Genomic DNA, 22109 nt, shown 5'->3' with positions numbered 1-22109 from the left:
TTATAAAATATACATATATTTTTATATAGATTCTATATGTAATAACAATATTTTTAGAGGAAATAAAATTTTGCAAATAATGAATATACAAAAGACATTTTATTTCAATTATCTATACTATATAATAAAATAATAGATAACTTATCACAGGTACTGAGTAAATAAATTTTACGTTATGCGTTTTCAATAAAAATTTCATTACAAAAGATGAAGGAAAATTAAAAGAGAAATTAAAGAGAGTAATCATATAACGAAACGATTATAATATTTATGGTTCATCATAAATAGGCATATCTAGCAATACATGTTTTAAGGAATATATAGCAAATACAACTTCATTTTTACAAAGAGAGTTTACACGTTATATATATATGTATTGCTTATTTTTTAAGTAAAATATCTTAACAAATCTGAATACCTATATAAATTATTGCTGTTATCAAATGTGATTTTATTTTTCAAATTATAAAAATAGAAGTTAAAATTGTCTTAAGTGTATAGTATGATAAACTGAATTCCAATTTCAGTTTAGGAATGTCATTAAATAGACGAAATCGCGAAAAATATAAAGAAATTTGAGAATTAATACGTTAGACAAAATTAGAACATATTTTTGCGTCCTAAATATAATTACTTAATAACTGATAAATGTAGTCCAGTAGTATAATACATAATTCATTTTTTACAATAATTAAAAGTTATAGCGAGCGTAATATTTTCTACGAGAAGAAAATGTATTGAAATACACATTAAATTCGTTTTACACAAGTAGTAAAGCTAGGTACTTCCGATGGTGTAAATCGAAACGGAACAAAGTGATAGCTTTCGTAGTGATTAATGTTTCATTAAAATACTGAATACAGGAATAATAATATGTAAGTGATTTATTATATTTGAATGTTTCCTTCTTAACATTAAGTATGAAAGAATATTGTATACAACAACAATTTTTTTGCGAACGAATTCCATCAATCGAACTTTTTTCACAAGTATACAAATGTCATACGTCATATTCTTCTTTTTATACATTATCAGAATATATTTATTATTTTATATTCAGCAGGTTTATATTATTAGTTATGTTACATATTGGTAACATATGTATACATAAGTATATAAATCCAATATGTAACAAATAAAATACTGCAATAAAGTTTCTGTATGTATACATGTGATAGAAGAAATATTATTACAATATCATTTATAACGTACGTTTAATTATGTATAGCGAAATATCAAATGAATTCCGTGGTACATCAAAAGAGAACGTAAATTACTAAATGAATAAAAGCATGCAACGATAATATTCTGTTAGAATAATATCGATCCATATCGAGAATATTTTTAGCGCAAAACCCTGAATGTGTACTGTAACGTAGAATACCTTTTGCCGTATTCTGAGTCAATCAAAGTATATAATAGAGAGCGTTGGTGCATTTTCCACTCATAGGAAAATAAAACGAATATTATCATCTAATGTTAAAGTATATTTAGTTATATTAAAGTAAATTTGAGCATCGTACACGAATACTTTTATAATGTTTGGTTAGTCATTTTTTGATAGCCGATAAAATTTGTATCGTTGTGTATTGACCATAGTGTAATGGTACTCGTAAATCATAGCTATCTCTCCTGTCTACCGGAAGTGATTGTTGTTGCTGTTTGGTGTTCCACAATGTGGTTATCAATAATACGAACATCGTCACCCCTGCGATAGCCAATAACCATATAAATACTTCCTGCATTATTGGTCCTACTTGAAGCAGTAATCTCACGAGGAACAACAAGTCACTGGGTACTTGAGGTATTACCTGCAAATAAATTTATGAAAATATAAGTTTAAGACATTATGGTTGCTTGTAATTGGAATTGTTATAACTTTCCAATTTTAAGTATGTGTTTTTCGAAAAATGATTATGACTAGCGTAATATATATTTGTAGCGTAATTAACATATTAAACATTATATGTTCGTATTGAATAGACCTCGATGCACTTGAAACCTGAATGAACATTTGTTCAATGCTATTTAGGCTATTTCACAATACTCATACATATCCTACTCTCACTTTATTACCACGCTTAAGTATATATAGAGAAAATGTTATCGGACAATGTGTTGAACAGGTTTATAAAAGAGGCGATTATTTGTGATAGTATTAAGAATGTTGATCTGTCGACTTTAAAGGTAGATTAAAGTAGATTAGGTAGAGCTTCATTCTACACGCCCATTGTTAATTACGAACGGTTTTACGAGCATATTAGATGTAAAAATCTGAATGAAGAATACTCACCAGGTCACTCCAGAATAATGGTATTACTAAGTTATTAAAAATTTCAATCTGTGAATTGTACTGAACAGGATGCATAACAAGATTGATCTGTACTTTTGAGTTTACTTTCATCGGGAAGCCGATTGTCTACGAAGAAAAATGAGAAAAATATGGTCTGTTAATCATCGATTCTCAATAATAAAATTCGACTTCAGTTTTTCTATACAATTTCGATATTATTGAAAACTATTCAATGGATTTAATTGCTTTGTTGATTTTTAATGGTTATTAGTACCAATCTCACGAGCACATTAAACATTATCGTTGTTCAATTAGGTAACTAATAGATCGCTTTCGAATATCTACGTTATTCTCGCATATTATGTCTTTACTTGTGAAACACGGCGTAACACTTTCGTTAAGGAGAATGTGCTTTTGATAAAAGTTGCTCAAGCAGTAGCCAGCCTCGCAATACTTACATAAATTACGAAGCAAATAATAAAATCAAAGAAAGAAGTTACGTTACGTATCTTAAAGCGATCATAGATGCCGAATAATTCCTAGCAAATGTTAATAAGCTAGTTGCTTAGTATTGTATTTACCGGTTCTAGAATGATCTTCGTGGTGTGTTTTTCTGGATCTGGATTAATACCTTCGATATTCTCTTGTAAACTGGGATCGGCGTGAAGAAAATGCGGTAAAGACATCGCTGCAGGGATACCTTAAATAAGTAAGATACCTTAATAACAAGTACTTTTATATATCTGTATTAGTTATTACGTTTCAATCAACGTTATAAAGAAAAAGCACTATGAAATATCTTGATCTAGATGAACATTTCTAAGTCTTCTAACCTTTTAAATTTGTTAAGAAAGGATATAAAAATTGTATTTAAAAAAGTTGGTTATCGGTTTCAAAAACAGTATAACAGCTACGTTCAAGAAACGCTTAGTCTAATATTGTTTTATAAAAATGTTTGGTAGACACGTGGTCTAACACTCTGCATTATATTCGCAAAGTTCAGCTTTTGACATTTAATGTTAGAGTCTGGCCGATGATGTTACGCTCACAGGTAGAAACTTTGCTATTCTGATATTTAGTCGGCGAGTCTGATTCGTGCAAGAACTTATATCATCCAACAAGCCAACGTATGGTGAGCTAAAATTGGTAAGAAATCTAATATCGCTAAGTATTCATCAGTTAATAAGAGATACGTACTGTAGTAACACGGAGTCATGTCAGTTAGTCCTTTCTTTAAACATTTTCCTTTTTTCTTACAATAACACGTATTATCCGGATTTGCATCAGGAGTATCTAAGAAATTGTCTGACATGCTGTAAAGATAACCATCTAGACCGTTCTCTGCTACCACTTCCTCTTTGAAAACAATTGGTATCGTTCTACAGAACGCTTTCCTGAATATTCTGAATGCAGCACGTTTGTCTAGATGTGCTGGGAATAATTCTCCTTCGGTGCTTCCTCTAATGAGATTACAAATAGTATTCCTGTAATGTGAAGAGTTTGCGATAATACTCAATTCTTCCACTTAACTTTTTATTAATTGACTTTTGTTGTTTTTCCTCTCCACTTACTCTGGATATGTTTCGTTTCTATTATCTTCTCGATATCCCCATTGTGACATTCCTGGACTGCCGTTGTACAATTGAATACTTAAATAACGTCCTTCTTCCTCGGTCATATTCTCATTGTGCCCGATATTCATGAGCACGACGTTGTTTCCTTCGTCATACATCTAAAAAAGTTGTCAATAAATGCTTTTCGTGAATGCACTTTGATCATCGATCATGCATTATCGATATAAATGATATAATTTCACAGTTAATATAAATTTCAAACGCAAAAACGTGAAAAGATTGCGAATAAAGGTATAACAAAATGTTTAATCGCTTCTTAAAATATTGATAAACGTAATTCGAAAGAAGAAAAATGGATATTATTAAATAGTATTCATTTTCTAGCATTCCTGTTGCAAATTGACAATAAATGATTAAGTTACTAGTGGAAATATTAATATCGAAGTAAGCGGAAACATCATAGATCATAGAATTATTTTTAATTATATCTTGGTGGCGGGTTGACATTTCTCACATATTTTCTAACGACAAGGAAAACACACGCGAATAACTGTTTGTATGCAAGTGAGAAATCATGCCAACGTGAATAAGAGGTATACAAAGACGATTATTATAAAACGTTCATTGAACTTGACATGATATATGATATGCGCTTGTTACTATATGTTATGCAATTATATCGACTTATTTGAAAAAAAGGCAAGATTCTTGAAATGTATTGTGCACCACCATATGACGAAAAAAAAATGGGACAAGATACATATATTAGAAACATAACTTTCTGTTGCTGAATTCTCATATGTTATTTAAACTATTCTAAAATTTGAAATGATATATTTCTATATTATTTAAAACTTAATATTTTTAATTGATCAAATAAAATCATTTTAAAAATTTTATTATATTAAAAATAGAATTTTATGCCTAATAAGATGGGATTTTAATCATTTATGAGATATTTTTATAATTGAATATAAAAATATCCATGATACAAATTAAGTAGTTTTAAAAGTAAACGAGATTAGCGATAAAGAATAACTTCCGATCAAATTCATTCGCTGAACATACACTAGGACAACCTGTTCATGTTTACTAATATATAGTTGTTTTTTGTGTAGTTAAAAGTTGTTGACACTAACCTCGTGAACCATGAAATGCATGTTTGCACAAACAGTGAAAGGAGCAACGGCTAGAAATAATTGCGTAAACCTTCGGTAATTTGGCGTATTATATTTGCAATATGGTGCACATGTGTATATCTGATATCGCATTTGACTTATGTATTTGTGTATATATACATATATAACATTTATATATATGTATATATAAATGTTATATTTTTCACATAATCGTTAAATCGCGTGGAGCTTGTATGTGTAATTGGCGGTTGCAAGATATTGATGTGATCGTGTATATGAGAGTTCTGCAACAAAAAGCTTGAAATGAATCAATCGATTTATATACAGACGAAGTTAGTTACTTGTGTCAATAACCGGTATATTATTCATTTGATTTTTTTCGTAGCTAATTTATCTCATACGCAATACGATATTGGAATTGACGCATTTGCGTCAAGTTAATCTACTCATGTCGATGGTGTTTGCAACTAATTATTGCAATCTTGTTTACAAAATTATTACTTTTAAATTGTTTATAGTTTAAGTAGTTTATATTTCAGATATGGCTAATTGCCAGACGTTGCTCTTAGTATTTTCGTTACATCCTTTAGGATGTTATTAGCATTTAAAGTTTAGCAGAAAAAGGGGAATGCCGATTTTAACGAATTTTGACATTTTTTAGTTTTACATTTACAAAATTTTTTCGTATGCTCTTTGTTTCCATGTGCTCTTTATCACTGGACATGTCGTATTATGAATTAAAATTTTCTGAGTATTGCAATCATAAAAAATTCAAATGTACAACGAAAAATGAATACTTCTTATTCTTTAATATGTTATGCATATATTATTTAAAATTATAAGTGAAAGTTGAAAATGATGCAGAATAAAATGGTGTTTTATTTTGATATATGAGAAGGTATGAAGCTGCGACATTATAATATCTAAAAATAAATTTTTGTTTTCTGAGAAATGTTAAAACTTGACATTCTCTCTTTCTCTTGCCCAACCTTCATTCGAGATTTCGATAAATTGAGAACTTTCTATTGTTTAGTGTTTGGTGGTAAAAGTTTCTTTTTCAGCAATGCTGTAAAAATATGTATTGATATTTGTTCTATATACAGGATGTATGTATGCTACAACTATCGCCACGATTTTTCAATGACGATTTCATTCATCGCATTTTACTTCCAATAATCTGATAAAAAAATATTTCAAACAAAAGTGAATCAGTTTTCAAAAAATTGTTTCTTCAATGAAAGGTTAAAATCACATTGCATTTTCTTACATTGCAACGTTACTTATATTGTCTTCGCAAATCGTTTTTTCCTAGAATTCACAGTTTTCAAAAAAATCAATTTGGAAAGAAATTACAAATTTTCAACTTTTGAGATGTTTTGTGCTATTACAGTACGAGCTTGCTGTTTATCGGTTCCGTTATGCCAAATGGCAGGCAAGGTAACCGGCAACATTGAATATCACTATCGCCGCCGCGTATTTTGTTAAACTGTTTCGCTTTTATATTGTAAACAAAACATGGTTTTCTGGTTTCTCTTGATGCTTTCCTTAGTAAAAATGTCTGCTATATCGCATGTTAGACTTTTTCTCGTAGATCATCATTCGGTTTTGAAATAAACCAAAAAATGTAAGCAAATAATGATGCGTTTGAGGTGTTCTTTTCACATTGATCATTATTCAAACATGTTTAACCCTTTGCACTCGACGGCCTTTTCAGTCAGGCGTAGCAGCAACTCGAGGTAATTTTGCGCGTATGTGATGAGTGTCTCGTAGGTAATATAAAATGATTGTATACAAAAATTAACTTAAAAAAACATTATATTTTAATAATCTATTTATATTTACATCTTTGAGTATATAATTTTTTAATATTTTTTTGTATTTTACTTTTTTTACGATAAATTATAAAGCATCTGTCAAGATGCATCCTTGGCTTATCGGGACAAGTATCGCAATAATAAGTTTCGTGTCTCCCTCCTGCTTTGTTTCGGTAAGAATACACCTTACAATCCCTTTTTGTTAATGTTAAAATTACATGAAGCTTTCCATTTAACCGAATTTCATCACAATTAGTACGTCGAAGCTCGATTTCGCGGTTGTCGAATATCTCCTCTCAACTGGCTGACTAAGTTTTTTATAAATCGCAGGTAGTTAAGTGGCCTTTTGTTCTTTTGTTTTTTTTACAGAATATATGAATTAATTAAACAAATTTTCAAATCCATTTTTTTAGAGCTTCTAAATTTACGAAACTATAATATTTCTGTCACGATCGTTGAATCTGAATTAACGTCGGAGACGTTGCCAGAACTATAATTTCGGAAGAATTTGAGCATAAATATTTCATTTCCATCTTAAAATGTAACACTTCACACTTCATAATAAACAATATAAAGAGCTAAGGAATCTATTTATGAATCAATACTTCGCTCTCATTAATTGGAGGGGTCGAAATCTAGCATATATAGGGATTATCGCCTCTCATTCTTCTCTCGAGTTGTCACACGGAACGCCGTGGTGACGGAAGATCGCCTCTCGAGTGCAAAGGGTTAAAAGTTTATAACGCAATAATAATACATATCATTTTCTTCGGCAGAATCCAGAGAATCTTTTTATCTCAACCGCAACTCGATAGCTACTACTGCAAAAGCACAAAACATCTCCAAAGTTAAAAACGTAGAATTCTTTTCAAAATTAATTTTTTTGGTTCTAAGAAAGGACAGTTTACAGATTCGTGTTTAGCTCACAAAGATCTACAAGAATCGCCTATTGAAGGATACACAATCAAATACGCGTTGAACAGTGCTAACGGAAGTCCCTGAAGAATCGTGACGACAGTTATACCATTCACCTAGTATAGAGCAATGGTTCATGAAAAGCAAAGATCAATGACAAAACGTGACGCGTAATTGTTCGTTACAAGTGCTTTTACGAAAGAGTTTCTTATGCATTTGATTATTCCGTTTACGAAAGCATTGGCAAAGCAATTTATAATAATGATATGTATATTGTATGATTCCTTCTGTATTTATTGCGTGTGTTTGTCTTGAATAACTATTCTTACATTTTATTAGCTTTTGTATGATAACTCTTGGAAGACTTTTCTTAGAACAGAATAATGTATCTAAGTACTATGTGATAAATATCGCACCTTAGAGTTTACTTATCATATGTATAAGCAGATTTGTTAATGTGATTAGGTTTTCTTGGAGGTAAATCATCATTTATTCTTCTTACATTTATTTGTTTTATTAATTTTAATTTTAATGTTAATATTAATTGTTTTTATTTACAATTAAAGAAAATAACTTACCCTGTCAAGCAGCCCGAATTTGCCGAAGTTTATGAAACTTGGCATGATATTGCTTGCAAGATGAATCAAAGAATCTTCATAGCCCCACAGATAATCGTGAACGGTTAAATGTAATATTGGTTTACTGTTTAACAAGTTTATCAGGCTATTCAAAGGGTAGTTCACAAAAAATCCAGCATCGTGCAGCGTTGAAAAGGCTCCCTGTGAGTGTTAAAAGTATAATAATACATATAAGAAAAATTAGAATCATTAATACAAACAATACAACGAATAAGAATATAGTACGTACTAAAACTATTCAGATATAAGAATCATGGATATATATGGAATAATGATATTAACTTATTTTATTGATCATGGATTTATTGCATCGCGTGAGATAGTTTTGCATAAATTTAGTGCGCATTTTAAATATCATTTCAGAATAAATAATCGTGGATATTTAATGTAAAGAAAACAATTTTTTAATGGAATGACATCTCGAAATCCTATTTGTAATATTGTATATTAATTGTCGTAACTGACAACAAACAAAATACTATAATTAAAGTAGTAAATCTCCTATGATGATTTATTACTGATTTATTACTGATTTATTACTGATTTATTACTGATTTATTACTGATGATTGTTTCTTTTATTAGCGAAAGCTGGATAATTGTATCACGGATAACGACTTTGAAAATGTAAAATATCGTTGAACTGTTATCATAGGAATTGTTATGAATCATTACGACTAATGATTAATTAACATTTGCTCACATAATTATAATAGGATCATAAATTGATAATTGTAAGATTACTGCAATTAAACAGTTTTGTACTTATTCAGCATATTTTGCATACTCTTAACACTAAATCAATCTCACGTTAAAGAATATGATATCGTAAAACTAATAAAGCATTTTCAAAATTGATCGTTTCATGTCAATGCTTAAGCATTATTGAAATGTGACCATCAATAAAAAAAATGAACATATGATGTTCCCATATAAACTTTACTATTGGTAAGCTTCTCATTCTATACATTTTTATTAGTATCTTTCTTTGTAGTTGTATATAACCATATCAATTAATTGAACTATTCTCTCTGAAAAAACTTTTAGGATCTCTTACTGGAATTTTTGAACGCTTATCGTCAGAACATTAGAATGATTGAAATATTGTATGCGAAACCACATTATGACGATCATAATTAATTGATTAATTACTCATACATTTGTAAATAATAACATTATCCATCAATTTATGAATTTAGTATTTACTTACCAACATGGGTATGTTTGGAGCAAACACCGTATCTGTTTCCGGATTGCCAGTCGACAGTTCTGGTACATACACTATCTTTCTCTTTGGAATGTACGAAACCGTGCTGTTCTCGTGCCAGGTGACATTTGTGTTTTCTAAAATTTCCCTAAGAGTGAAAAGAAAAAATCAATTATGAATAGTTTGTCAAAATGTTGAATAGTCTATCTAACTTATAAAATGAAATGGAAAAGTTTGTATTAATTACTGGTAGACGTAGGGGCCAACTTCTTCAACTTTTAACTTTACTCCGCCTTCGAGAAATTCATCCGCATTTGTGATATTGAATATGTATATTTTCATGTAAACATCAACGATAGGCTTCCTCCATAGTTCAAAAATCAATGAATTCGGTGTCATTCGAAGTTCCTGAAACAAGTTTTTGCAATTAGCACGATGCCGTGTTTTCAGACAAGCTGAATAATTTTGTTTCAATGTCTCGAGAATTGTCATAGAAACTTATTTATGAATTTTTAATTACAATTTCTACGAACATGGTATTATTTCGGTACACTTACTTGATCTAATATTAATTTCATTGGATTGATAGTACGTATAAGGCAAGCCAAAATGCTGCAACTGATGCCTACTGAGAAGAATATTATGCATTCTGTAATAGAAAAGAAAAATGATTAATAAAATTTGTTTAACTTTTTTGTTAAACAATCTTTTTTATAGGAAAACAAATATAAAACTAGTATCTTATGTCTTTCTCTATCTTTCATATGATAAGTTTTACAAAATAAAAGTTAAAACATCTATTAAATTAATAGTTTTCCGACATAAGTAGGTTAGTAATTTTTTATACAAAATCTTGAGCTGCATAAAAATTAATGTATTAAGAAATATATGATCGTATTAAAAAGAAAACAAAGTTCACCTCTACATGATCTTTACCTACCTACCTACAGAAAAACTAATTGTAATATTAAAATATGCCCGCTTTGAAGCCATTTATCCTTTATCTGAAACATTTCTCAATATAATTAATGATGTCGAAAATATTTCAGCTTAAGGGGTATTCTCGTGGAACAACAGTATATGCAAGTAATTTTTATAAATTTTTTTTAACCAACTATTGGTTATATGGGGCTAAACGTTTTTGGAATGTAAATAGGGAGTTTTAAATGTAATTTTTTTATTCCAGTTTCTTTTATCGTTTATTATATATTAACCAAGTTTCGTGATCATCTTTAACAATAGTTACGTTGTTGGCGTGCAGAATAGCATGCGTCACTATCATCAGAATGCAAAAATTAAGAAATTTTCTTAAAATTAGATAGCTTATGTGATTGAATCTATTTTTGAAAGATAAACGAAAAATTTGAAAGTTCTAGTTTTAAAAAAAAATTGACTTTATTTGGCAGATAAATGAAGTTTATATTGTTAGAAAAAATATTATAAATAAAGAATCAAGTAAAAATTTGAAGTTCAATCCCTGGATTGTAACAAAAATTTGTAACAAAGTGAACAAGTTTTGTCTAAAATTGACTAATCAATTTGTTTTTTAGTTATCGTACACGCCAGTTTAAAAAGTTATTAAACGCAACAATTTAAAAAGTCAATGAACAATAACAAGGATTGAAAGAAAAAATATAACATTTTTATTTCAAGACTATATTTATATCCCAAGAATGTCTAGTCCATATAACTAGTAGCTAGTCTAAAAAAAATGCATAAAAATCATTTGCTTTTATTATTGTTATACGGAAATCGTCTCTCAGATAGGTAACTCAGCCTGCACATTACATAAATTTAATAAGTCATTACGAATTACAAATTTATTGTTGAATGCCAGAAATGACAATTGGTCCAAGTTCTAAAATTCCGGGTTATTTACATATCTCTGTCAATCTACTATTATGTAAATCACACTTATAAACAAATTCATTAAATTGGAAGATAAACTAACAAATACATATATTTACATCAAATGCAGATTGAATTAAAAGATATGATAATTCGTTCAATAATTGCGTTTGAGATATGTAAATAATATATTTCACATATGTAGATAAAAGTGTTGATAGGAGTGCGAGGAGTACAATATACATATTTTCTTTTTGCATTTGTATTTTATTACTCTATAAATATTAATAACAATTCTATCCATTGGATAGTTAATCGCGAATAAATCTTGCGTCAAAAAACTGAACAATATCAGATAATTCCTAGCTTTTTGTTGCTTTATAACGTAAATGCAATGTCAAGTAGTTGTCATTTATATTTCTTAATCGAACCTTGAGTTTTTTAAACGTCTTTTTTTGACCATAGTACCACCGATGATCAACATAATAACATGCTAGAGCAATTTTGATCTCTTGAATTAACTAAATCTTAAGATGATTATAAATGATACATAAAGAATTTATTATGCAAGTTATGACGCGTGTATTTACGTGTATGTAATTTCTCCTTCTAATACTTGAATTCGATTATGAATTTGATTTTCAAGGAATTCTTTGTATTGGAGGGCGATTTATAGGATACGTATTTTAGATGAAGTGTCAAGATATAAATATTATTGATAAGCGTCAATCATGTTCTACGGTATGTTTTGTGATTCGCACTACCCTGCTTACCTTGACTCAAATTCAACATTAAGTAATATATAAACCTAAGAAAAAGGACCAGTTTAAAAATTATTTCTTCGGTTAGGTGGATGGTAAAAGTATTAGTTAGCGAATTGCCTTATTCTGTCGTTCATTATGGTTCTCATCTCTTACTCATCTTACTGCGTTGTACCTTAATTTGGAAGGTATTATTTTTACTGATGACGTAAATTGCTGGTAATTCATGGTTTGCTAAAAATTAGGTTGTTGACGAAGTTTCGTATCGTTTTATTTTTACACTGACAAAAAGTTGGACAAATTGGGTTAACGATTGTTCCTGGGGGGTTTTCTTACATTGTATGAATATGCAGGAATACATGAATCACGCGCAATACGTTTTATGAGCGATTACAGTGATTCTAGCAAATTAATTTCCACTTATGAATAAATGACGCATGTAAGCATCGAAAGCATCTCGTCTCGGAATTTAATTGTTGAATATATGTATTATAGATTATAATATTATTTCCTAGGAGAAATTATTTCATTTTGGAGATTTTGAACATTTATAGTGATATGTAATGAAATATTTTATTTATGTAATTCGTGGAATTTGAAGGATAAGTATTTTCTTTGATCACTTATAGTAATTTACAACAACTTGATAATTGTAAAAGGTTGTTTGCTGTTTGTTTATTGTAAAAGATAATAGGATGCACTGAACGTTACAAAATTTGTAGATTCGCTCAATTTATAATTTATTGCTTTTTAAAGAGAAGAGAAACAAAATAAAAATAATTGATTCCGTTCCAACGAACTCGTCAATATACCTATCCTTTTTATTACGATAATGTCATTTTTTTTTTATTACAGACAAATACGACAGACGAGTAAACAAGACAAAAGTTATTTTTATCTGGCCATGGTAACGTAATACTGAAATTATTCTAGATAATGAAGTACTGACTTACTACCAATGCGCTTTTAATATTCCTAAACAAATAAAAATTTTTTCTCTCGATCCATCACTTTAATTAGTTATTTTCTTAAAAATATGCAAATTTATAGCTTGTATAATATAGATAATTAAAAATATATTCCTTGGTAGAATAGATATTCATAATTATTTATTTTAAAATAAGTAAAATTATTATTACTACTGTGTTAGTATTAGCTTCCTAAAGCTCTATAAAACAATATGAGGTACTGTCATGTTTGTACATAGCTGGAGTTGCGAGGTCTCTCGGGTCTGCCTCGTACTGTCTGTACTCTGTACCCTGTAACTACATAGCTTAGAAAAACGTAATTGTAACGCGTGCCATTGGGAGCTACTGTGTGTATACGAAAATGGTGTGTGTGTTTATTTACAGCGTCATAGCGAAAGTAATGTATGCAAATGTCATTATGTATGAGCTAATAATTGCCACGGTGGACAGATGTCATTTACTTTTTTAGTTTAGCGGCGTGATTTGAATGAAGAACAATTAAAACGATAATCGGTGACAACATACGTTATTACATATGTAATCTCGATATGTAAACCTATCATGAATAGAGAAATGATATATTATATATGTATATCATTACATATGCAATGTACTAATGGAATCAGGATGTTGTGTTTGTTATTGCTATTGTTGTTCACTAAACGCATAAAATTTTAATTTACAAACTAGGAAAATGTAAACGAAAGTTGCATATGCAGTATCAAGAATTCAAGAGATAAAGTTTGTCAATTTCAATTTCAACTAAACATAACTAATTCCCAATACAGCAAGAATTAATCCTTGACCTAAAGAGTCTGGCCATTCACAAATCAAAACAATTTGTCGGAAATATTATACTAGCCATTAGTTATGACTATTCACGTATATCTACATAAAAATATTATAAGAATTGCAAATTTTTTAGTTGCATTGGCATTCATATTGAATCATTATGTCATTTTATCTTGTATGATAAAAAAGCGATCAATGAACACGTAACTTTTTTAATAATAATTCGATATTTTTAATGTGGTGCACTTCACTGTTTATTTCTGACCAAAGATTGTTTCGTTTATCGTAAAACAGGAGGAAATTAGTGGAATATAAAGTATTCGAATAAAACGATAAAGACAGAGTTATGATGTAGAAGTATTTTAGTCAGAATTTAATGAAGTATTAATAATTGAACTATTACCACGAAATTCATTATCTCTTCTTCGAAGTATACTAATTGATAAGTTTGGATTATTTATAAAAGTCTCTGACATATCGTGTACATTATGGCGATAAATGTCTCATTAATAAAAAATAAAAGGTTCTTCTTATCTCAAATATACAAGATCTCAGATATCATAGATTTTTTATTCAGTAAAAATCGATCATTCAAGACAAAGCAGAAAAGGTATTCGTGTTGAGGTCAAAATCATGCTATCATATTAACATTCCTTGACTTTCTTTAGAAATAAAATTCAGCATGTACAATTTTCGAAAGTCTCTTACGAAACTTCGGTATTTTATTACCAGTTATACACGTTTGAGTAATTCTTCAATGGCCGAGACCTTTAAACGATTACCAAAGTTGATACTAGTTAATATATGTTAATATATGACATCTCGTATCATTAAAATCTTAAATCATTTTCAATCAAGGAACTTTTTTGACGAAAAATTTATTAACATTCTACTCGTTATATGCTTGTTACACATAACAAACAGTTAAAGTAAAATACATACGCATATGTCTCAAAGTTCTTTTGTCTATTTTTCGACTTCGTTTAACTCGGTTCTCTTTAATTCATTAAAAATTGTTTTCAAAGCTTCAGTTATTTAATATTCTAGAAAAGTGATATGTTTATATCCTAATACTTATGATGTGTGCGATAAAAATTTGTGATGTATCTAATAATCATAAATAATTATAGAATCATATAACTAATTTAAATTGAGATTATTGAATTAAGGTCTAGAAACCAGAAATAGAATATAGTGAAACTAGATTATGAAACAGAGTATTTAATTTTTGTCTAACGCATTGAAATATCAACTATGGAACGCCTGACTGAAAATAATTATTTATACTCTATAAGATAAAAAGAAGAAGTAGAGGCTGACAAAAACAACGTGGAAGGAAAACAGGAAAATAAGGAAAAGGTATCATCATTTCGTGCAACACTTCTGATGTTTTTCCCATATTATTGTTTTTATGTAATTCATATGTTTAGATAATGAAAACATATTGTTAAAACGTGATCGAGGTTTCGTTTCTACATAGTTATCGAGCATTTGCAGCGAGTAACAAGTTTTTCTACATTATAGATCGCTGCCTGGCATTAATAGTAACAGAACTAAAAAAATTTCAAATTTGGTTTTATTGAATAGAACGTCTATATTATGTTTCTACTTTTATCGTGTAATACGGTATATTTATAATTTCATCAGATTTGTGTCCTCGTCAGAGGGTAAAATTATTACTTGTGCCGTTATCACCTTGGCCTTAACTGTACAACAACACTTTCAGTTGTTTTGTGACGCTAGAAGTGGAAACTTGCATTGCTTTCGCAAATAGGGACATATCATGTGTTAAGCAAGCCTTATATGGCCTTTAAGATTCTTACGAAAATTTCTTTGTAAATATTAAAAAACCACTCTCGATGCCGATTATTGACATATTTATAAAATACGATATGCTTAATGGTACCTATTGATTGACATATGCATATATGCATGTACATACGATTACTCACTTTTAAATTGCGGCAGCGGGTTTGTGAATTTCATGGTTGCGACCTGGTTTTCGCGTGTCTCGTTGCCTTACTTTTTTCTGTCTCCTTGATCGTAAAGTTCTGAAACAGAGGGATTGCTTTATTATAGCGCCTTGTCGATCAACTCTGTAACCCTAATTCAATAATACGATAATTTGTTTTCATTCAGGTACGAAATAGGGAAGAATCTCTTTTTCTCATAAGAATTTGAAAAATTTTTGTTACAGTTTCATTTTCGAAATAATAATATTTAAACATGTAGCACATGTTTTATTAGTCTTACTGTCATATCTTGTTCCTATTGTCATAATTACTAATTTAGTATTTTATAAGATAAGCGGAATATACAAACATACTCATTTGAAGAAGTTTACGTTTCGAACATACTGTTTTACTAGGAATAATGTGATTGTATAGTACGGGAAGTTTAAAAAGACACGTGCAAACACAATACATATATCTATTCGACAAAGTCTGACTGAGAAAATAGATCTAGAAACATGTTAAAATTACGTTCAAACTATACAAATACTATACAAAGTTTGAAGCGGAATTTCATCTTAATTTGTCAAGGTCATTGACATGTCCGCGTTATTTGCACAGCTATTCACACAGCTATGAACAAAATAACTTTTTTTTGGCTGTAGAAATTTTTCATTCTCGAATTTTTATTCTGTTCATGTTTTTCTTGTACATGTTCAATGTATGTGGTGACTTATACGTTTGAATATAACTCGGAGGTATATCTATCTACACGATAGATTGTAGATTTTTATCGGTAATATACATCGAAAATTTGCAATAATAATAATACGACAGTAACCATTTACAGTAACTAACTGCAGCAACATCATGAACAAAAATGTTCTTTGGGACTTCTATTACTAACACGAATTATTATTTTATGTTGACCGAACAGCAAAAACAGTTGATAAATTAATTGAACGAATTTTGAATTCATAAGTTAATAGCTAGTGTGTCTTGTAATTTTTAAATGTGAGGGCCGAATCATCGAGGTGTCATAGATAGATGGTCATCAAAATCAACGAATCAATAAAGGTTAAAAAAAAAAATTATATAGGCGTTGTTTTGTGATTTAATTAATGCGTTGATCTAGCCAAAATCTTTGGTTAAAAACTTGGGAGAAATTCATATATAATTTATGATTCACTCATAAACCTTCTCTGGCTCACCTTCTTTTCTTATATTATTTGATAAATTGGATGTTTTCTCGTTATATATATCCTTCAATATTCGCATAAAAGACTTATTCTTTTTGTTTTCTTATCATAAAGAAAATGTCATTTCTTTCTGATTTTAAATATTACTTTTATAACTTTTTTCCGACTCTGTGATTAGAATTATATTATGAAACAACCGATAGTTATAACTATTTTGTTGCTGTTATTCATAAACATCTGTGGTTCGAAAATGCTATCAAAAATCACATTTGTAATGTCATAATGTAATGTCATTTGTAATGTCTAAATATCACATTTGACGTCAGTTGAAATATTTCTTAAAATAACCCCAAAAAAAGTAACTAAAAAAAATTTGTGAATAGATGATAAGCATTTCTTTACCGCTGCAAATAGCCGAGTAACTCTGAAAATAAAATCTGCCTAGGATATAAAATATTTGTTCATATCTCAGATAATGGTATGGCATGACATTTTCAAATTTTGTCAGTTTCTTAAATCATGCTTTCCTTTTTATATTCTTTGACGTCATTAAAAAATGTAAAGCTTTTTTTTACCTTCGATATGAAGTGATGGAATGAGGTAGTCGTTAAATTATTGTCTCCAAAATATTCACACGTAAGAATATAAATTATGCTTGTTAACTCGTGAACACTTGGCAATTAAAATATTGTAATAATAGAGTACGTAATAGTAGAGTAGAGTGGTTTGTATTTCGAGTACATAAATATACAATGTTTAATTCGGACGAACTAATAAAACTAAATTTAAGTGTTGGGAACTCTGTTAAACGTTACTGTGATCTAGTTCTTCTAGTGATTTCAATGCCTGGTTAAGGAATCTTTATGTTGAGAAGCATGTACGCCAACGTTTATGATCTGGAAACTTGATAGAAGGTTATCTTCCCTTAAACATTTACTATCGAAGTTTCACATTTAGGCAAAACGAGTATTCTAAAAGGATTCAATTAACACCTTTATCCATCGTTTTGAATGTAAAACGAGGTACATATTCAGTAAAGATATTCTCCACACCTTCCTTAACTAAGGATTTGTTCCTTTTAAACTGGTGGAGTATACCAAATTTCTGTCCAAATGAAACGCTAGTAGATTGAATGTTCAAAATTTCAACAGTATTTAAGACATTATCCTTATTTAGAAAGTAATAAAAAAACAAGATAGCACAAGTATTATGAACTTACGTAAATGAAATAATGTCTGAGCACTAAACATGTCTATTGATCACATATTCAATTACATTTATATAAGGGAATTTTTGGTTTTGAACACGTAATTTCAAATTAACAGTTTAAATAATTTCAATTTTTTAACAGTTAAATAAATTCATATAATTTTCGAGTTCCGTATTTATAATGATTAATTATAAAATATAACTTGTAACGTAGGCGCTATTCACTCATATTTGTTTATATTCCTTTTAATTTCACAAATGTAAGCGTAATTTTCTAATATCGCGCACAGTTATTAACATGATGACATAATAAACAAGGTGATCCGAGTAGATGATCTGTCATCTTTCAAGTACGCATGTTGCATTAATATCGAAGTATAAAGCGAAAGAGAGTGCATATGCAGAATGAAACGTGTCGTGAGTACCTATGAAGCATCTCTTGGTGGAATCAGAGCTACCAAGCTGTTCGAAGAAAATATATTCTGCATACTTAATAACGCCAGCATACCTTGATGTTAACAATTTTTATGATCTTTACCCGCTGTTTCTTAGCATAGAAGTTCGTAATTTCTCGCCTTGATACGCGTGTTCTTAGAAAAAGATTCATAAAAAGATATATGAAATATATATCTTCATATTTGGAAGAAAATGATTATTTATTATATTGTAAATAATTAGTCTATTATATTGTAAATAATTAGCTTCATATGAATTTCAATATAATTCTAATTTATTATCTCATCTATCTACACAATGAATCTCTACGAAATTAGAAAACACATTACGTTACGGAAATATTTGATTGTTAATTAGCCTCATTATTTTTTATTTTTAATTTATTGTATTATTTCAAGTGTCGCATTGTTTCAGCCAGTCAGACAAAACTTTTCACATAATACGACGAACATCTTACCACATGCAAATTTTGTTATTTGTTGCGGACCGACTAAAATTTGGAGAGAATAAAATTGTAGCACATCACTCAAACTACTTTACTTACTGAGTTAGAACTTTAGTTCTAACAGGTCGTACTAATTCGAAGGTATAATACACTGAGTAACAGAAACAACATGTATCACAGTTCCATCTTTCCTGTGCGATTCGGAATTTCGTTATTAATAAAAAATAAAACTACACGTAGTTTGTTTAATGATCAAATTCGCGGCACGAACACGACATGAAAATTCGTAACTACTCCAGCAAGACACTTTATATCGTTTGCCACTATACATTCCCTCCCTATCTTGCCATTAGTGAGCACGAGTCTTGTGTTCACTCTGCTTTATACTGTCTCCTGATCACTAACCCCCATACGACGCCGATGAAGACAACGTCTACGATTTCTCTCGTTCCTCGAACATCAATATACTGATAGGACCCGATGTCTGGCATATAAAAAGTGATATATTCAAGACATCCTGTTAAATGGGAAAATATTCGTAATATAAGCTCAATTTCTAATTTTATTAAAATATCGAATTAATTTCCAGAAATAATTTGCTTTGGATTAAATTTAGAAAACTGGATTCGTAAGAATCTGTACATGTTAAAATTTGGTATTTTGTGATCAAGTTATTTTTCTTTCTGCATTGAATTATAAATCAAATATGACTTTCGTCGGTTTTTCTGTTCTTTAAGTAAAAATAAATTATCTTTATTTATACACCGCTGGAAAAAAGTTGCGGACTTTGTTCCAACTTTTGCACACAAAGCTTGCAAAAAATTTACAAAAGTAATAAATATTTAACTTTTCTGGAAGAAAATTCTTTAACGTCCTGCTTAATACCGAGCATTATGTAGCATTGGAAATATGGTCAACTTGTTTTTTAAAGTGAAAATTGAATAACATCTCTCATACTAAAAGCAGACTCATTGCTCGATTCAAAAAAGGAAGGTATTTATCACTATATTAGAAAGTGTATGTAATTAATAAAATATTTGTGGTAAACAATTAGTAAAGAAGTGTAATTAGTAAAACATTTAGTTTTATAATAACAAAATAAATATTTTAAATAAGAATATTTAAACAAACACAATTATACATTTATTAAAATAGATATTTTACAATATCAAATATTATTATCATTAATGTAGACAAACAAAATATTTTAAATATTAAGAAATGCATTTTTAGTAAAACTGGAAATACAGAGTGTATCAAAGCTATATGTCGTGTCATTGCAATAACATTCTACATCTCTGGTTTTATGGAGATTAGATAATAAAAAAGGGACTACAAAGCTAAACAGCTTGACCTAGAAATTGAAAGCCGCATCTTTTTGGTCTCTATCATGTTCTATTCATTAAGAGGATAAAACTTGTCAAAAGAACCATTATTCACAGTTGAATCTCTTGAAAAATCCTCTGAATTCTCTTGAAAAATAATCTCCTTTATATTTTTACACATTCTTTTGAATTGATTTGTTTCAGACGTATAAAGATCTAAAGATTACATAGGTAATCTTTAATAAATTCTGTTAAAAAAATTAAAATATTTTTACATGTATTTATGTGTCCACGTTCAGTATCCCAGAATATAGATCCTTCTTAAAAGTATACTGTAAATATCATTTTTTAATTGGTTCATTGAACCTATCAATAATTCAAAAGTAAACGTGTTCAAAATTGATAGGCCAGTGTATTAAATAATTTGAGAAGATACATAAATAATTATTCAAAGTTAAAAGTCACTAAAATTCATTTTAAAATTAAGAAGTTAACAGTATAAAAATCAAAGAATTAGATTTAATCGCAATACCCAATTAGATATAGTAACATAATATTCTAATTCTTATTTAGATATATTTTTATTTATTTATATATATTTTTTTTTTATTTAGATATTTTTTTTATTTAGGTAAGTCAATGAGTTGTTTAAAATATCTTATTGCTTATTAAATTGAAAATAGAAAGTTTTCTATATAAAATGAATTGTATTCAAAAAAATTGTCTTTAATGAATGCGTTTTTATTTATTCTTTCAGATTCTTTGAAACATTGAATAAATTATTTCTACCTGTTTCTTTCAAATTCTAGAGAATCTTAAATTTTCTGGGATAAAGCTGCATATTCTTGTTAGTGGCACGTTGAATCGATAAGAGAATGAATTTAATTATATCAAGGTGATTCTCTGTTAACCTTGAACTTCAAGACGAAAGTACATTACAAGTGATAATATTACCTGCTGCAGAAGTGATAAATTTATCGGGAGCTCGCCGGCCGTTTGCAGTATCCTTCATCACTTAAATTTTACTGATTCTATTTGATTTTGATTGTATTTGCTTAAGCTAATTCTACGCTGATAGACAATTGCCCGTAAATACATATCGTAGGCAATCATCGTAAAAAATCCGCAAAAAGACAGACACTGATTGGCTGCATCACGTTTCTGCGGACAATTGTCTGACAATGTAGACAGCTTCACTTGTGAATACAAACCGAACTGTGATTTACTGGAAATCCATATTAATTTTTTGACTCATAATGTTCCACCCATATGTATGTAGTGTCTGCGTTATCATGACTTGACGAATTGGACAATTCATCATTAATATTGATACTATTAAATAACTGGTCTCAAATTTGTTCTCTTTCTAATTATTAAATACATAAAGAGGTATCTGTCTAAATTAATAATGAACTTTTAAATTCATTAATTTCAACAATGAAATTCGATAGAAAGCAATACACGATTGTTTCACGACAACCGAAAAATTTTTATGATATGTATATATAAAAAGGGAACTCTAAGGACCCTTTTTAGAGACAATCAATAATATTGCCAATATTTCAAGATTCTTAA

General features: G+C 29.1%; 1 protein-coding gene across 3 annotated transcripts; it reads right to left on the bottom strand.

The window, feature by feature from the left end:
- Positions 1 to 866: 866 nt before the first annotated feature.
- On the bottom strand, positions 867 to 19575 carry LOC100650572 (scavenger receptor class B member 1). 3 transcript variants are annotated; one of them, XM_003399469.4, is made up of 11 exons: positions 19222 to 19575; positions 15901 to 15999; positions 10137 to 10228; positions 9827 to 9987; positions 9583 to 9727; positions 8314 to 8514; positions 3865 to 4025; positions 3491 to 3777; positions 2875 to 2993; positions 2294 to 2419; positions 867 to 1811 (listed from the first exon to the last, which is right to left on the bottom strand). In XM_003399469.4, the coding sequence occupies exons 2-11, from the start codon at positions 15932 to 15934 to the stop codon at positions 1551 to 1553; spliced, it is 1587 nt and encodes a 528-aa protein (XP_003399517.1). In that variant the 5' UTR covers positions 15935 to 15999; positions 19222 to 19575; the 3' UTR covers positions 867 to 1550. The 3 variants fall into 3 exon arrangements, with proteins under 3 accessions (XP_003399517.1, XP_012169961.1, XP_012169962.1); XM_012314571.3 differs by having other exon boundaries at positions 19309 to 19575; XM_012314572.3 differs by lacking the exon at positions 19222 to 19575 and adding an exon at positions 18319 to 18339.
- Between the last annotated feature and the right edge of the window lie 2534 nt (positions 19576 to 22109).

This window comes from Bombus terrestris, chromosome 12 (genome assembly GCF_910591885.1).
Source record: "Bombus terrestris chromosome 12, iyBomTerr1.2, whole genome shotgun sequence".
Taxonomy (NCBI): Eukaryota; Metazoa; Arthropoda; class Insecta; order Hymenoptera; family Apidae; genus Bombus; species Bombus terrestris.
Note: the sequence above shows the minus strand (reverse complement) of the source record. Positions and strands in the feature narration are given on the sequence as shown.